At 40.9% G+C, this 19515-nt stretch overlaps 1 protein-coding gene across 1 annotated transcript in view; it reads right to left on the reverse strand.

Moving 5' to 3' along the window:
• Window positions 1-938: 938 nt before the first annotated feature.
• Window positions 939-19515, reverse strand: part of CDR2 (cerebellar degeneration related protein 2) — a 28478-nt gene continuing 9901 nt past the window's right edge. The window contains exons 2-5 of the mRNA NM_001046383.1: window positions 17410-17522; window positions 4348-4496; window positions 3926-4090; window positions 939-2870 (exon numbers count right to left, since the gene is read on the reverse strand). Coding sequence (NP_001039848.1) covers window positions 2006-2870; window positions 3926-4090; window positions 4348-4496; window positions 17410-17522 — 1292 coding nt within the window. The 3' untranslated portion in view covers window positions 939-2005. The remainder of the gene's footprint in view (window positions 2871-3925; window positions 4091-4347; window positions 4497-17409; window positions 17523-19515) is intronic.

Raw genomic sequence — 19515 nt, forward strand, 5'->3', positions numbered from 1 at the left:
TATACATGAAATCTAAAATATGGCACAAAGGACCTTACCTACGATACAGATTCACAGACAGAGAACAGACTTGTGGTTGCCAAGGAGGCGGGGGGTGGGGGAGGGATGGCTGATAAGGAGTTTGGTAGCAGATGCAAACTATTGTATACAGAATGCATCAACAGCAAGGTCCTACTGTATAGCACAGGGAACCATATTTAATATCCTGTAATAAACCATAATGGAAAAGAATATAAAACTATGTACGTGTATAACTGAATCACTTTGCTGTACACCAGAAGCTAACACAACACTGCAAATCAACTACACTTAATTAAAAAAAAAATACACGGTTTAAAGATGCATGGTTCAGTAAAAAGGCAAGATACACTCACTTTAAACTATGGGGTGATAGAAGCACATTCATGTACTAGTCTAAGCACAGAATAGTTTGGAATGATATACCAATAAACTGGTAACTGGACAGGACAAGGACTGGAAGGTCAGAAGGTCAGGGAAGATGAGCCAACTCACTATAAACTCCTTATACTGTTTGAAGAAATAATGTTTTACCCATTAATCCAGCTTTGCCATTGTGCAAAATTAGATTCAATGCTCATTTTAACATCTGAACTCTCTAAAGTGTCTTTCCTATAACTGAATTATTTTAAGAATCAACTAGCCAAAATGCTATTAATTTAGAACCAAGTCTGACATTTCTAAAATAGTGAAAATTATATACAGCATATAATTTTTTAAATCATATAGTAATTTTAATGAACATCAATATGAGCAGAATTTGTGCTACTACACAATCCCAAAGAATGGGAAAAATGGAAATGGAAAAAAAATCACTATCAATTCTTCCCAGAGAGATTCTGTTGGAAGAAGAAAAGTAAACAGTTGGTAATAACAGTGAAATGGCTTAAGATTGAAATAACAAGGAATTGATCCATTTGTTCATTTTCATAGGTAATTTTATTTGGTTTTTAGAAAAATATATACAATAAATGGAACTCAGTTTTCTTAAATAGTTTTAAATTAAAAGTATGCAAGTGAGAGAACAAGTGTATTTCCACAGTCAGGACATCAACACTGTTTAATATAAAGTGGCAGATAGGCATTTCTGCAGCAAGTCACAAACATGTACAGGAATGGTAGGAAGTGAGTAGGAGCAGCTTGAGACCAGTGGGCTAGCCAGCTCAGACAGCACAGTGGGGGTGAGGGTTCCATCTTGCCCCTTTACTGTGAATTTAAGAAAAGAATGATTTGCCTATCCTAGCCACTATAGCTTTTGAGTACAAACATTTGAATGTGGGGAGAAGGCCCTCCAGGGCTCTGCTAACAAGCTAACTGGGCCAACCAGAGCCTGCCCTTTCAATTTGGTATTCAGCTGGACTGAGATACATTAGGATTACCCGTCAGTCACAGTTCCACTGGTAGCAGATGTAATGAACTCAAAGGCTTGGAGTATTTGTTAATGCCATTTGCTTTGGATGGGACCCCTGCTTTCTCCTGAACATTCTTCTTCATGAATTCACAGTATCCAAGTGTTTGTGAAAGACCTTTTCATGTGGCAGCCGTCTAACTTCTACATAGTTTCGAGAAGTTAAGCAAGAAGGCAGCAGGAACTGCATTGGCGTTGTTTCACCTCTGCCATTTCCCCTATATAATATACACTATATTATATATACTATATACTACAGTTACTCCAGGCCTGCTTCTCCAGGGGCACAGACCCTCCCTCCACTGGCCCTGCGGCTTTTCAAGGAACTGCAACCTAATCATCGCGCTAGCCAGAGGCCAGTCTGTCATGGGATTTCCTGAGGAGCTTAAACGAACTGGATTATACACCTGCCACCAGGGAGCACCTTCCTTCCTCACTCTATACATTTGCTAATAAATAAGCAAAGCAACGAGGCCAACATCAGGAGCAACATCAGGCTTTGGGGTCGACACAAACTGTGTGAGTGGGAGAGAGAGGTAACAGGAAGCAGGCCAGTTAGTCCTGGAGCCGGTGGTTCACTTAGGAATGAGAGGAGAGAGATCGGTATTTGGTTCTCTGTTCATCTATTTCCTGTTTAGTTTTCTTGATGCAACTAAAGATCTCCTTAAAAAGCGCTTTGTATTCTGGCGGCGTCGAGGTGGTGGGGGAGCTGATGGGCTCTGGGGTGACAGAGGCTGGGACCCAGCTGAGGGTGCTGGGCGTGCGCTGGGCGTTCAGGGCAGCCAGGTCCTTGGCCGGAGCCCGGGAGGTCTGCACAGCCTTGTGGGACAGGCTGTCCTCCTCCTGCTGGCACTTCTTCAGCAGCTCCTCGTACTTCGCCTTCAGGGCGCTGTACTGTGTGTCCACCTCGTGCAGAAGGGAGATGCCCCTCTGCTTCACCGCCTGGGCCCGGCGGATGCAGGTCTCCTCGTGGCCCCTCACGATGTCGCTGCCCGCCAGGCTGCTCAGCACCGTCTCGCTGCTACTACGCTTGAGGGGCTTCCTGTGCGCTTCGGGCACCGTCAGGAGCATCTCGTCCAGCAGGCTCTGGCCGGGCTCTTTGAAAGGGACAAACAGAGAGTCCGGCACCAGCTTCTCCACCCCGTTCACAAAAGGATGCTCCGCCTGCAACATCTGCCGCATCTCGGCCACCTCTGCCTCCAGCTCCAGCGCGCGGGCTCGGTAGGCGTCCGTGGCCCCCAGCTGCTGCTCCAGCTCGCTGTTCTCCTTCAGCACCAGCCCGTATTCCTCCTCCATGGTCACCCGCTTCTGCCGCTCCAGGCTCAGCTGGGCCTGCAGCATTGTCACTGTTTTCTTCAAATGCTCATTTTCTTCCTCATCGGGGCTTTGCTGACTTGGTAAGGAAGTGATCTTCTCGGCAAACACATGATCGTACACGAAGTGCCTGGGGGAAATATTGAAAGACTCTTACACAGGCCGACTGAGAATGCAAAGAGGGAGGCTGATGATTTTTTTCCAACTACGTATTTTTGAGGAGCTGTGATATGACTGATTTTTTGCCTATTCCACCCTAGAGCAGTGGCTAAAATGAATGTGTGAGACTGACAACACATGGAAGAAAACACAACTTTTGTAATTAATTTTTTTTAAAACATTAAAAATGCTACAGAACATCCATTCCCAAAGACCAGTAGTATGATTGAGACTGTTCAAGGAGATCACAACAGCCAGTGGTGCTCAGTCTTGGCTGCAGATTAGAATCACCTGGGCAGTCCTAAAACAGTTGACGCCTGGGTCCCACCCCCACAGATTCTGACCTAGCTGGTCTGCCACATGGACTAGAGGGTTTGTATTTTTTAAAGCTCTTCCTATGAGTCATAATATGCAGCTAAGATTGAGAACCATTGCTGCAGTGATTTTAAACCAAGAACATACATCAGAATCACCTGAATAGCCTTTTACTCACACCTAGAGATTCTGATTAGGCCTGATGGCGATCTGATGAACAGTCAGGCTGAGGCCCTCCAAATGCATGAGCTGGTCTCTCGCCTGGTCAGAGTCCTGGGCAACTTGTAACTATACTTATGTGCTACCTGCCTCTTCCTGAGACCGAAAGCTCCATGAGGGCAGGAACTATGTCTGTTTTGCTCACCACTCCTCACATCTGGCATAGCACCTGCCTTACCACAGGTATTCAAGAAATAGTTCTTAAATGAAGATTCAATCTCCAAAGTCTAAATTGTAAAAGGCTTTTCTGCAGGCAAGAAAAAAAACAAGCCTTCTGCTTGCCTGGATTTTGTTTTACTGAAATTTCAACTGGACTAAACAACAACAACAGCAGCAACTATCACTTGTATGTGTAAGTGGTTTTGTTCAAACCACTGGCGGCCTGACAGCCAAGTGGCATTTCCTCAAAGGGCACTTTTAATCTACTGGGATCCAGAATGTGCCAATGACACGAGATGTTCTCCTGCTTGCAAATGGAAGGTGGGCTCTTACTGGCGGAGGTCATACAGCTCTTTCAAAGACGAGAAGCTGGGGGCCGATTTCTCCTGGTCATGCCTCCCCTGGCTCCTTCTCCTTTGGCTAGATGATTTCAGCTCCTCCACTTGGCTCTGGAGGTGATCAATGTTCATTTGCAGGCATTCAATTGTTTCAGTCAGACTGTGAGGAACAGACAGAAGCCAATTGCAGCTTGTCATATTAAATTAAAAGCATAAGCAGTGAGGAGAGCTTAGCTGGCAACCACTCAAACTGGGCTTTTGTAATTGGAAAAGACTTCTATTTAATCTCTATTCTCCATAGAGAATTAAATTAAAGCTTACCCCATACTGACCTGAACCCACTACAGCCATGTTCTATTCTAGTTTATACTAAATGACTTCCCCTAGGGCTTCTTCAATGGATTCTAAAAAATATACCTCAGAATCTTTTGCTGTGAGGCCTTGCTGTCAGCAACGAGCTTTTGATTTGTTTCCTCCAGTTCCCTCGCTGTGACATCTAATTGCTCATAAACCTTTGCGTGCTGTTCATTCATCTGCCGCAGAAGCTCCACCTGCTTGGTCAGATACTGGAAGAGATAATCGTGACCAGGTTACACATTAAACACGTAGGATACCTGCAGTATGCAGGTATAATACAGAATGTATCCTGCAATTCAATTCTGACACTACCTGGAGTGATAAGGGCTCGGTTCCGCAAAACTGCCCCCAATTCAGGTACCAGAGGTAAGTCCTAGGGACCACCCGTCCTTTCGACCAAATAGCTATAAATTTGGGAATTCCCATGACCTCCCCTCAGGTTCAATAATCTGCTAAAACAACAAGAGAGCTTGGGAAGGGGATTTACTTACAGCTTTATTCTTCTCAGAGGCACCACCCTCCCTGGAAACCCCTTAGTCTTCTTTCAGAGTTTTACTGAAGCTTCATGGCATAGGCATGATTAATTAAATCATGGGCCACTGGTGAACAAACTTGATTCCAGTCCCTGACCCCTCTGTAGAGGCTGGCGACGGGGCTGAAAGTTCTAACCCTCTAATCATGTGGTCGGCTCCTCTGGCAACCAGTCTCATTCTATCATTCAGGAAATGCCAAGGGATTCAGGACATGGGGATAAAGGTCAAATATATAGTTTTCATTATACCACAACACCACAAGTTTATTTTACGAAATGAAGAACTTAAAATCTCAATTGAACTACTTTTCTTAAAAGGAGCGGAGTACAGGCCGTCCTTTATGTTTCATTCCCCTAAAGCTCACCAAATACACTTTAGGCTGGCCTACTCTTATAAAGCACAACACACACATAAAATTAATATTTGACAGGAAAATCCAGGCAAGACATGACAATCCCCAAGAGAAAAAGCTTGGAACACATCATCAAAGTTTAAGCAAAAATATATTTTACAGAAATAAGGAAAGCCTAAGAGGGAGGATTTTAGATGATTTTTGCTTGAAAAATATTTGATTTCTTTCTTCTAGGTGAGATATTCTGGACAAAGAATAGGGGAAAAAAATATTGACTTAACCAGAAAAAGATACTTTAACTTAGTATTATTCAACAATATTTTTAATTCTGTGAGAATGTTGTCACCATAATCCTCCTTATTTGTGAGAAATCTGCCAGATTATTTATTTTGCTAAGGGTGCTTTCCAACTGGCCGAGGATAAAGGAGAATAATCACAATTTTAACGCCTCGCTGCCACATTACCTTGATTCCCTACCCCCCACATCTCCCTGACTCCCCCTGCCACTGGACTCCACTTGAAGACCATGAAACACTGTATCTATTCCAAATGAAACAGTCATAATATTTCTCTGGGGGCACAACCAGAAAGAGGCAAAAGCTAAGTCTGAAGCATTACCAATGACCAAATGGTAACAAACCGAAGACACAACTTTAAAAATACTTTCCGGAGGATCTTCAGACACATCTGTTAAGTATTTGCAAAGCTAATGGACTTCTTTCAAAGAACAGGCTACATGACTTTCAATGGGCTCTTTAAATGCCAGTGTGGCAGGGTTGAAAAAGTATTTGAGGTCTTTTTTCAAACCTATTTACACAGGTCAGTAGCAATGTGTTGAGAAAACACTTCATTCTCATATCTTTTCATACCCCTGAAACTCTTGGCTGAGAATGCTTGGGAAAACTCTTTGAATTTTAGGAAGACAACACACACTTTATACCATCCTCAGTGAGGGCTGGGCAAAGCCCTATCATCAAGATGTAATGCTCTCCTCAGAGAGTATGAGTGAAGGTTACAGGAAGCCTCATGCAAGTTGAGGTGAAGGTTTGCTGTCAAATGAATTTGCTGCACTTGGGCAAAAAAAACCTTGTTTTTATAGAGCTTTTTAGGTTCCGAATTTAAAATGAATTGTGGATCAGTTAGTACCTACCTTGTAGGACTGAAGGGGCCTCCCTCATAGCTCAGTTGGTAAAGAATCCGCCTGCAATGCAGGAGACCCCGGTTGACTCAACCTGGATCGGGAAGATCCGCTGGAGCAGGGATAGGCTACCCACTCCAGTATTCTTGGGCTTCCCTTGTGGCTCAGCTGGTCAAGAATCCACATACAATGTGGGAGACCTGGGTTTGATCCCTGGGTTGGGAAGATCCCCTGGAGAAGGGAAAGGCTATGCACTCCAGTATTCTGGCCTAGAGAATTCCATGGACTGTAGAGTCCATGGAGTCTCAAAGAGTCAGACAAAGCTGAGCGACTTTCACTTTGTAGGACTGAAAGTATTAAATGAGAGGGAATGAGCACAAGGCATAGCCCCTGTGAAAGCCTGTTCACTCCACTCCCTCAATCCCCACCAGTCTCTCCTAGAGGTGTGCCCTTAACCCTTCCCTCTGGCTGGCAATGTCCTGGTGGGTTCCCGTCACTGAGGGAATGTGTTCAATCTCTTCAGAACACTGGAGTGGAAAAAAGATTTACAATATAGAAATGTGTTTAACAGCTGCAGACATGCTGCAGGCTGCTTTATGTCAATTATAAGCTCTCAAGTAGAGCTTCCCCTGTGGCTCAGCAATAAAAAATCTGCCTGCAATGCAGGAGATGTGGGAGACTTGGGTTTGATCCCTGGGTTGGGAAGATCCCTTGCAGAAAGAAATAGCAACCCACTCCAGTATTCTTGCCAGGAAAATTCCATGGAAAGAGTAGCCTGGTGGGTTATAGTCCATGAGGTCACAAAGAGTTGGACATGACTGAGGAAGGAAACTATGACAAATCTAGAAAGCATATTAAAAAGCAGAGACATCACTTTGCCAACAAAGATCTGTATAGTCAATCTATGGTTTTTTCCAGTAGTCCTGTTCAGATGTAAGAGTTGGACCATAAAGAAAGCTGAGCGCCAAAGAATCGATGCTTTCAAATTGTGCTGGAAAAGACTCTTGAGAATCCCTTGGACTGCAAGGACATCAAACCAGTCAATCCCAAAGAAAATCAACCCTGAATATTCATTGGAAGGACTGATGCTAAAGCTGAAGCATAGTTTGGCCACCTGATGCGAAGAGCAGACTTATTGGAAAAGACCCTGATGCTGGGAAAGACTGAAGGCAAAAGCAGAAGAGAGCACCAGAGTATGAGATCATTAAGATAGCATCACTGACTCAATAGACACGAACTTAAGCAAACTCCGGGTGACAGAGGAGGACAGAGGAGTCTGGTGTGCTGAGTCCACGGGGTCACAAAGAGTCAGACATGACTTAGCGACTAAACAACAAAGGTTTCAAGTATTCTTTGGGACAATTCACAAAAATCTAAGTCTAATACACAGCGAGTGTGTGTTTAGTCACTAAGTCATGTCTGACTCTTTTGCGACCCACTGCACCGTAGCCCACCAGGCTCCTCTGTCCATGGCATTTCCCAGGCAAGAATACTGGAGTGGGTTGCCATTTCCTTCTCCAGGGGATCTTCCAGACCCAGGGATCGAACCTGCAACTCCTGCATTGCAGGCAGCATAGACCAGACACTAATTATTAATTTACAACAAGAGATATAACTGCCCAGTAACTGGATTATTCACATCCTCCTTAGGATCTGCCCCTAAAGAGCAGGTGGGAGGCCAGTGCCCATGGAAGTCTTGGTGGACAGAGGACCAGAGGAGAGAGATGGCCTGACGGGAGGCAGCAGTAGAGTAGCTAAGAGCACAGGCTGTGGGGTTGGAATTTGGTTTGGAGTCCCACTTTGCCATTTCCAGTTGGATGACTCCTATAAGTAACTCAGTTTTTCTAAGGTGAAATTTCTTCATCACCTGGGGAAGGGTTCAGCATGCCATCTTGCAAATGTAAAACTGCTCAATAAGAGCAGCTATTTCATTCTTATTTACAGTTAAGTTTTCAAACTTTTCATGTGCTAAAATTCATCTAGGGGATTTATAAAAGTATAAGAACCTGGGCCCCTTTCCCCTAAAATTGAGTCCATGAGACTGGGATTGAACCAGGATTCTGCATTTTTAGTAAAAACCCCAGATGATGTTAGTGTAAGTGGTCTGTGGATCACACTTATTAGAAAAATGTTGATCTCAGAAATGGAAAATCCTGGAAGCCTCCCCTCCTCCAAACCAATGTCTCTTTCTCATGGGTCTAGGAGACATAAACATTCACTTGGATCAACAATGAACAACTTGCAATTATTCAATAAAATTAGGCTGTATTTTAACTGCATCACAACACCATTCTTTATCATGTTATACTGTGACATGTTCCTACAGTCATAATTCCTTGAAATCAACTCTTTTCGACCCCATGGACTGTAGCCTGTCAGGCTCCTCTGTCCATGGAATTCTCCAGGCAAGAATACTGGAGTGGGATGCCATGCCCTTCTCCAGGAGGATCTTCCCAACCCAGAGATCGAACTTGGGTCTTCTGCATTGCAGGTGGATTCTTTACTGTCTGAGCCACCAGGAAAGCCCTCATATACTACTTAATTGTGAGTGCTCCTTCCTAAATTTTCAGTCCACACAAATACTCTCTACAGATGGCTTATCTACTGCATTTTTAAAAACTTTAAATGGATAACTTCAAACATACAATAAATGCAGAAAAAATGGTCTAACAAACCGTCATCACATCATCCAATTTCAACAACTGTCAGTACACAGTCTTGTTTCATCTCTTCTATTCCCCCAAGCCCCAGTCAATTTAAAGCAAATCCAAGACAGCTTAAATATACATATTTATATATCTCTAAGTGATAAGACTTCATTTTAACCACAATTCAAATCATACCTTTAAAAACCCCAACAATGCCTTAATATCATCTGTTATGTTTCAGCATTAACATTTGCCTGTCTCTTAATGGTTTTTCTAGTTTCATTTGTAGTCCTTATTTCACACTCAGGGGCTAACTTTATCTTGAAATTGTGGAGTTGTCTCACGCTAAGGAAAGCTCGCTCTTCCTTTTAGGGCCTTTGTCATCCTCCTCTCCCCTCTCCCAGGGCCTCACTTTTCCTGGCTGGCTTCATCTAATCCAGCAGTTCTTGACCTGAGGTCCCTGGGTAGAATTGAGAGGATCCAAGAACTTGGTTGGAAGAAAAGTTATACCTTCATTTTCACTAACTTCTAACTGAAATTTAGCATTTTCTTCAATTAGGAATGGAAGCAACAAACCACCAGTAGTATGAGGAATCCTTAGGAGTTCATCACCTCCAGAAACCACAGTTATCACATGACAGTGGTTGCAGAAATCCTGATTCATTTCATCACTATTTGAAATTACAATTTTTAGATTACCATTTGATTTTGATATTTAATGTATTAATAAACACATGTTAATATATCAGAAATTTATTTTTTCAGTATTTTTATAGTCATTTCAATATAACCAATTCCCTTTGTAATTCTGTGTATTTTATGTATTTTAAGAGGGTCATCAAAGAGTCACTAGAAAGCCAAAGGGATCCATAGCATAAAGATGGCTAAGACTTAAAAAATTATCCTTTAGGCCTCCATGCAAACATAAAGGCTTCAGAAGCCTTTCTAGGCCACCCCATTTAAAGTGGTACCACTCCCAAAGGACGCTATCGTTGGGTTGGCCAAAAAGTTTGTTTGGGTTTTTCCGTAAGATGTTATGGAATAATTTCTCTCAAAACACTTTGCACTTAATAAACCACCAAACTGCTTACTTGTTAACATGTCTTTCTAATCCTCCTTGAAGAAGGGAAGCCTCTTATATATCTAGTCCATTTAGCACAATTCTTGATCCACAATAGGGACTAAAAAAATATTGGTAACTGACAATTTCTAGACCTCTCTTCACAATAGCTTATCACGCCTGGTACCACAACTCAGACTGCTGGATGTTGAGAGGATCATTCAGAGAGGCTAAGAAGAGCTTTGGCTATAGCCCTTTTGGGAAGAGGCCCTGGTTATTTACTAATTCTTCCCCCCAGTTCTATTTACAGATAATTTCTCTGTGTTTATTCCCCATGGCACAGCTATGCTCCACCAATCTGAAACAGACTTTTTTTTAACAAGTCTCTCTTACATGGGCCCCAAGATATTTAACCTTTTTAAAGATACAATGTTCAAATTAGATTTGTGGCCAGGATAAAGGAAGCAATTCAGTATGTAAATAAGTACAAAGAGGCTGTTTAGAAAACTACAGTAGGTCCCCCTTATTTGATATATAAAAATCTGTGGGTGGTGGGAAAACACAATGAAACCGTTTGGGAAGAACTTGTGATATTTTGGTTTTAGGTGACTTGGCTTTAAGAACAATCTGAAGACTGGCAGGGAGCTTGTTTTCATGTAGTAGGAGTTTAATCTTATTATTATTATTAAATCAAAGCTAATCAGAAAAGCCCTTCACTTCTCCAAGACTCTGTGATAGATTACCTAACAAGGGAGTCTGCCTAAACTGGTCAGCAACTTCTAAGAAAAATGTTGAGCCCTCTCAGCAACAAGTGATATGAGACCAGAGAATCAGAATCCACGTAGTCAGACATTGCTTTAAGGTTGGCCTCTAAAACGTCAAATTAGTATTTAATGAAATTTTTCCAATTCTACAAGGAAATGGGTTATTTCTACCCTTATTTTCTACCCTTCATTTAAAGGCATGGCTATGCTTCCTATGTTTTGGTTTTTTCAATTCAGAATCTTTGATCACAGCCTCAAATGAATCTGCCTGGACTGCAGAGATCCTAAAATCCAAGTGCCAAAAAGAGCTTGAGTACGCAAGTATTTGCCATATTAAACAGGGGAGAGTGATGAGGGGATATTTAAGCAAAACAGTGGCAGAAGGGGAACATGGGGGTAGCAAAATCATAGGCAAAATGTCAACTTAAAGGCAAGAGTATCAAAGTTTAAGTTCCGTGGGTTGTCTCCCAAACGTCTTAGAATATGTACAAAATGTCACCTCAAGGAGTATACGCATTTCAGGAGTATAAGGTTCAGGTTATAGGAAAAAGCTATAAGTAGGCTGCCTTTACAATTGAGGCAAACTTTTGAAAAAGGCCAGAAGGATTATATTAACACCTATCTGCAACTGTAGAACCTGACCTGGAATGCTGGAAAAGATAGACACAGCCAAACACTCATAAGGAATGGAATGGAAATTTGGCTTTTATGTAGTGTTGGGATTATCCTTATATTAAAGATTACAGCCCAACTCCTCTGAACTTAGTATCAAAATGACATTCTGTAACACTGAAGAAATGTTTTCCACTACCTTTGAAAAGCCTCTCTTCCCTAATTAAAATATTACATTTCCCTTGGAGGAAATTTAGGAAAAAGTTAAAAAGTATGAAATATGAAAATAAAAACCACTTATAATCTCATTATAAAAAGCTTTGCTTGTTCTACTTTAGATCTACTTTCCAGTAATTGAAAAGGATTTATTTTTTTCAGAATTAAGATTCTTTCATTACTAAAATTCTTGAAACACGGATCAACAGGGCAACAATTCATACTGTCCAAAATATATACACTTACATATATATAAGTGTATATATCATTTCATCACCTCACAACAGCCCTGTGCTAATGTCGTGCAAGCGTTCTTATCACCATTACACAGCAGAGCAAACAGGATCTGAGAGGTAATTCACTGGCCTAAAATCTAGCCAAAGAATGCTCAAACTACTGCACAATTGCACTCATCTCACATGCTAGCAAAGTAATGTTCAAACTTCTCTAAGCCAGGCTTCAATAGTATGTGAACCGTGAACTTCCAGATGTTCAAGCTGGATTTAGAAAAGGATATCAAATTGCCAACATCCATTGGAACATCAAAAAAGCAAGAGAGTTTCAGAAAAACATCTACTTCTGCTTTACTGACTATGCCAAAGCCTTTGACTATGTGGATCACAACAAACTGTGGAAAATTCATCAAGAGATGGGAATACCAGACCATCTGACCTACCTCTTAAGAAATCTGCATGCAGGTCAAGAAGCAACAGTTAGACCTGGACATGGAATAACAAAGGAGTCTGATTGGAACCAGAACAGACTGGTTCCGAACCGGGAAAGGAGTATGTCAAGGCTGTATATTGTCACCCTGCTTATTTCACTTATATGCAGAGTACATCATGAGAAACACTGGACTGGATGAAGCACAAGCTGAAATCAAGATTGCTGGGAGAAATATCAATAACCTCAGATATGCAGATGACACCACCCTTATGGCAGAAAGCAAAGAAGAACTAAAGAGCCTCTTGATGAAAGTGAAAAAGAAGAATGAAAAAGTTGGCTTAAAGCTCAGCATTCAGAAAACTAAGATCATGGCATCTGGTCCCATCACTTCATGGCAAATAGATGGGGAAACAGTGGAAACAGTGACAGACTTTATTTTTTTAGTCTCCAAAATCACTGCAGATGGTGACTGCAGCCATGAAATTAAAAGACACTTACTCCTTGGAAGAAAAGTCAGGACGAACTCAGACAGCTTACTAAAAGGTAGAGACATTACTTTGTCAACAAAGGTCCATCTAGTTAAAGCTATGGTTTTTCCATAGTAGTCATGTATGCATGTGCAAGTTCAACTATAAAGAAACTTGAGTGCCAAAGAATTGATGCTTGTGAACTGTGGTGTTGGAGAAGACTCTTGAGAGTCCCTTGGACTGCAAGGAGGTCCAACCAGTCCATCCTAAAGGAGATCAGCCCTGAATATTCATTGGAAGGACTGATGCTGAAGCTGAAACTCCAATACTTTGGCCACCTGATGTGAAGAATTGACTCATTTGAAAAGACCCTGATGCTGGGAAAGACTGAAGGCGGGAGGAGAAGGGGACGACAGAGGATGAGATGGTTGGATGGCATCACCGACACGATGGACATGAGTTTGAGCCAGCTTCGGGAGTTAGTGATGGACAGGGAAGTCTGGCGTGCTGCAGTCCATGGCATCACAAAGAGTCGGACATGACTGAGTGACTGGACTGAACTGAATTGAAAGTCTAGCTATTTGGTATGGAATTGAGGGTTTAGGTCTGAATCTTCTAACACTGAGGTCAGAGCTCCTTCCACTTCCTTTCAAAATCTCCAGAGGTGGAAACATTTAGGAATTATTGGAAGTGCTTTGTAAACTGCTTATCTGTCCTCTGTTAAGATACTGATTTGAACAAGTACTCATTTATCATCTACTATGTTTGAAAGACCATGAATAAACACAGCAACAGCCTTCAAAGTTGCAGTGGAAAATGGTTAGGTAAGGGGGGCGGGGAGAGAAGGAGAATAGAACGAATCAAGAAATAAGTATAATACACAGTAGAATATTGATAAATGTAGTAGGGGAAGCACAAAATGCTTTAAAATTTTCAAGGAAGACATGAGCTCTTGAAATAAGGGCCCCTAAGGCCAGACTCCTTTGACTCCTGTGGGGATAATGCAGGTTTCCAAGCAGGTTTCCAGCAGTTTACTCAAGGCTGTAGGCTGCTCACACAACTGTCAGAAACTTTAAGAGAATCCAAATGTGTTTGATGGTGTCAGATCTCATTATTCTCCAAAGCTTCTCTCCTTCTCTTCAGCCAAGAAAAAAAAAACTTGCTCTGGAATCTTGAAAAATTAGTTGCTGAATAAAAGCCACACAGGCTACATAGGCATCTCTGGAGCCAATCATTAGTTTCAAAGGTTATTTTTTTTTTAAAAGACACAATGCCTAACAAAATACTGATCAATTTTTATGAGGACTGTTTGAAACCCACGAACAGCTTTTGAGAGCATACTTGTAGTTCTACTGAGAAAATATCCTTTGCCAGTTTCCTAGTTGTCTATTTCCATAATGAGTCACAGTTTTGGGGATTTTATCCTAGTATTTTCACCAGTTCCTCATCATTCTTCATCCACTCTTGAGTAGTTTGTTCCAGGACTATTTTCTGGCTGATTTAAAATTTCTCTGGGTTGGTAGAGAGGTTCCTTTTTGGTTTTCAATATATTTTCTAAATTTAAAATATGATCATGTATTACTTTTCCAATCAGGAAAATTTCCAATGAACATTCTAAAAAGTTAGTTTAAAACTTGTACAAGTGACTCCATTTATGTAAAGTTCAAAGATAGGCTAAACTAATACAAGGGTATTAGAGTGGTGCTTAGTGGGGGTGGTGACTGGAAGAGCTGATAATGTCCTTATTTCTTTTTTTTCTAATTGTTTTATTTTTTAAATTTTTGGCTGTCTTGGGTCTTCATTGCTGCACAGGCTTTTCTCTAGCTGCAGAGAGCAGTAATGCATGGGTTTCTCATTGTGGTGGCTTCTCTTGTTGCAGAGCACAAGAAGCTCCAGGCAAGTGGGCTTTAGCAGTTGTGGCATCTGGGCTCTAGAGCGCAGGCTCAATAGCTGTGGCACAGGGCTTGGCTACTCCACGGTATGTGGGATCTTCCCGGACCGGCACGCAGATTCTTTACCATTGAGCCACCAAGGAAGCCCACTTTCTCATTTCTCATCTGGGTGTTGGCTGCAAGGGTATGTTTATGAAAATTATCTGACTTAGCATTTGTGTTTTTTTCTGTATGCATATTTTTTTCTAAAGTTTACTTAAAAGAGAAAAAAAGACATCAGGTTTGAATGAAAGGAAGAGTCCTTATAAAGTTTAGGGGGCTCTCCAAGGGTACAATGATAAGAGACACTATACACACTGCATGGGTCATCATGTAGTAGAGAATTAGGTTCTTCAGCTGCCTGGTTACTTTTACGAGTGTTCAGGCCACCCGTGGTATAGACTATTGGACAGAGATCTTGGAAGTCTGTCGTGATCTGCAAGTCTGCCTGGACACAGGTATAAATCGAGCAGGCAGTAAGTCTAGTCTGTAGGAGGCCCCTGGCTGGTAAGTGGGTTTAGACAGAATTGTCATTTCATCTCCATTTCATCCCACTCCTTATTGACTTTCAGGAAGCCATTTATAAAGAGAAAGAAAGAAAAAAGTCAACCATAATGGCAGAGAAGAAATCTTTGTTCTTACTCAAAAAATAGGTTTGGATAAAGAGTAAAATGTTGAACACTACAATACTTGGTCTATGAACCACTGGACCCGTGTGCTCCACTACAGAAACGAGATCTATGGAAGTGTTTCTAGAAGTACTCCAGGCTAAACTTACTCAATTAGCTTTATATTAACACATATAGTTCATTGTATATTTATTTAATCATTAAGGTCTGACCTGGATACTTACATTTCTATTATCCTTTTCAATATCTTATAAGAATCAGGGGTTGGGGAGAGGTGACTGCTGGGGCCACAGTACCACATCTGTGTGAAAGCTTGAATACAGACATTTTTTAAGGAAAAAAAAAATCTTACAAAAGACATTAGTGGAGTGTTATTTATAGATTTGGAGAATCTCAAAGATCTTTGGATTTTTTTCAGAATGTCAATGATCTCTTTTAATTGTTTAATCATCTTCAATAACCACAGAAAACAAAAGTAGAAAGACAGGAAACTTAGATCATAAAGCAATTGTGTTTGTAATCCTTACAGTAACAAATAGGCATCATTCTCTAATTGTACAAATATTTGGACTTTTTAAATCTGTATTTGGCAGATGTGCTAAAATAAGTATTCACTACAGTATTCAGTTATGGTGATTTGTAAGTGCTTACATGGAAAACACCAATACAAGGTATTAAGACTATGTTTCTACCCAAATTCAAATTAATGTACCACACAGTATATGATAATCTTCAGGTATATGCCCTGGGACCACTCTATGAAATCTTCCAATCAGTTGAAAAACAAAGCCCATGAAACAAAACAGGAATGAGTTTCTTGACCATGTATGACACTTGGATATCACAGTTTAAAAATGCTTGGTTTTCCTGCATTGTTAGTTTTCTGCCCAATTCTATGAGTAATAAATTCAACTTTAGGTATGGGAAGTTCTATGCTCTTCTGATATAGAATATACTTAAAATGATAGCTGATGACTTCAATACCATTACAAGGTACACCTTTCTAGAATTATAAAAGCATATTTTGTCACATCATGGGCTAAATTCATAAATCCTGAGACGGGGGAGGGGAATCTACTGTATGCATCTTAATTATGATCACCATGTAAAAGTAAGAATACTGAGATGATAAATTTGTCTTTGTTTTAACGACAGGTTTATTCATATTCAAAAACGGAAATCTGTAATTTCGGCTGAAGTCAAGGGCTATGTCATTCTACTTTGCATTTCTAGCACCTGCTTCAGTATATAATCAGAGCCTAGTAAGTTCTGACCATGACGAATGGTTTCTGTGTTCTAAGGTCTTCTACATTTTCCTGCACATAGACTTATAAGAGTCCTGGTTCTACTGTATCAATTTGAGGGGAAGGAGTTACAATTTAAGCGCAAGACTTTTTTAAGGTGGGAGGGTAGTTTGGGGCATGCAATGTTCTGATGGACAACTGTTTGGTTAATATCCATATCTATCATCTTTACAGTCACCTGGCCTACACAGAGCTGGGCTACATTAATGGGACCATTTACAAGATAGCACTTCCATTTTAAAGCCTTAAGCTAGCATCTTTCATATTATGAAATCAGGTACTACAATTTTAAAAATTTTCATCAAATTTAGGATGGTGTTTGGTTAAGGGGAGGGGATGCAGCCAAGCAGGGTTTACAGAGGGAGTCTCAACAGACAATTTTCTTTCTCAGTCTGGTTGGTGGGTATAAGGATACCCACTGTATTTTTCTCTTGTACCTCTTTGCAAATCTTAAATATTACATAGTTCATTTTTAAAAGAAAAAAATAAAAAACTAAATATAGTATTCACAGCTTTACTTTGCTTCACATATTGGTAAATACTGGACCATTTACTTCTAAGTTTACTTCACCAAGGGGGTAGAGAGAAATGTCTTTCATCATAGCAGATTTATGTACTGAGAAAGCTTAAAGACAGTAAAAATCAACCTCTATACACTTTCCATGGTTCTTTATACTAAAAAAGTCCACATTATAAATTAAACATTACTTTTAATTGCAAGTGTTACTTTAGTAGAATACAATTGGTTTAAGAGCAGAGACAGCCAATACCTCAAAAGTAACTCCCCCATTAAGTAAATTACCTCGATTTCCTGTAACTGCTCCTGATTGGTTGTGTACATCTGCTGAAGAGAATCCTCCAACTCTGTGTTTCGATCCAGTAATGTCTTCCCAAGCTCAGCAGCAAGTTGGAGATCTAGCACAACAAGCAAATCTTATTAAGGTAGTGCAAATGATCTCATTTCAACATTTTACATAAACCAGGGCTTCAAATAAGAATGAACTAAAACCCAACCCAATGTATAAAGTTTGAGTTAGATCCCAGGGGAAGATGGAATGGCACAGAAGGAAACCCAGATTCTACTTAAGTTCAGTGACAATGGGGCCTTTTACCAGGTACGGTACTCTCGATGTACTCTTACAAGACGTCAAGAATAGTGGTGCACTTTATGGAGGTGTATTCGTTTGTTTAGGAATGATCATTCAGCATTGTGACACCTCAGATCATAATTAGCTGCCAAAGTACAGGCAAACCTCAAGTCCCATGAGTTTGGCTGCTATGAATACAACTGTCAAAGCAAGTGTGTGACAGACCCTGGCCCTCTCAGTGCACTAAAACTTAAGCCAAAAAAAGGAAAATGACATCAGTGATAAGAACACTACCACAGGTCTCTCTCATTTTTTCTATTACTTTTCATTCCTTCTTCAAGATGACCAACCTAGATAAGCAAAGCAGCAGAACAGTTTGTGTGGTAACTCAGTCATAGCTCAGACTTTCATTTAACACAGAACCATATTTCCATTTTAAACCTCGCTTTTCAACACTCTTTAGGCATATGTGCATATACGACAGCATGAGTTTTGTTACACACAATCCCAGAAACAAAAATTCACTGATACAAAAAAGGACAATAGTTGTAACATAGGTACCTGAAACACTTTTCTGCATAGTAAGTTGGAGAGGTCCTTTGATAACAGTGGAAAATGCACTGAACTGAGTAGGAAAATCTGGAGTTCAGTTCTGACTGCCATTTACCAAGTGAACGCTTTAAACAGAGTGACTTTAAACATCCCTACATTTAGTATTCTTGTGTAGAGAGATGACTGTCCTGTCAATGATTGTGAAAATCAAATGAAATAGTACACAAGGAAGTACTTCACAAACTAAGCAGCAGTACACAGGCAAAGTTATTATTATTCATTGATTCACAAGTCAATGACTGTTGCTGACTGCCATAAGCGCAATGAAAGTGTGAGCTATGACTGAGTTACCACACAAACTATACTGCTGCTTTGTTGCTAGACACCATGCTAAGATTTGGCTAGAATGCTGAATAAACGGATCAAGTTCCTGCTTTCCTGACACTCCCAGATGTACAGGGGAAGTCAGACAGCAAATAAGTAAATAAACTTGAAAACTGTTATAAACACTATTCATCCATACATGTATGCATATATTCAATAATACCAAACATCATTCTGGGGATCTACAAATGAACTCAGCTAACTCCCTGCCCTCATGGAGCTTATACTCTCATGGGAGAAACAGCATGAGAAAATATATACTAGATAGCAAAAAAATGCTTTAAAAAAAAAAAGGAAGGAAGAGTATGGATATGGGAGGTTGAAATTTAAGAACAGGCAACAAGGGGGATATTAGACTCCAGATGTGAAGGACTGAATAGGTGCCTCACATAGATCTACCGAGGAGACCAGCATTCGAGGCAGAGGCAGAAGAAGAGCAAAGACCCTGGGAGGAAGCATGAGTGGCGATAATAAGGACTGCAGCCGATGAGGCTTGAGCACACTGCGTGTGTCTGTGTGCGTTCTGTGGCTGGGGCAGCAGGAGACAAAGAGGGCTTCCAAGGATGGCCAGCTGTTAAAGCCAAACTACGGAGATCAAGATGCTGGTTTTCACTGAGTGAAATGGAACCACGTGAAGGCTTTTGATCAGCTCCACTCAGGCTGTTGGGTTAAGTTGGCCAAAAGGGTTAAGGTGGCGGCAGGGTGACAGGGATACTGCAGTCACTGGGTGAGCGATTGTGGTGGCTTAGACTAGAGTGGCAGAGATGGAGATGAGTAGAGGTGTCAAATACTGGATGTGTTTTGAAAGTAGAGCTAAAAGGATTTGTTAATCAATTGGATGTGCTATGTGACAGAGAAGAAAAAAAACCCTCCAGGTTTTGTGA

Source organism: Bos taurus, chromosome 25 (assembly GCF_002263795.3).
Source record: "Bos taurus isolate L1 Dominette 01449 registration number 42190680 breed Hereford chromosome 25, ARS-UCD2.0, whole genome shotgun sequence".
Lineage (NCBI taxonomy): Eukaryota > Metazoa > Chordata > Mammalia > Artiodactyla > Bovidae > Bos > Bos taurus.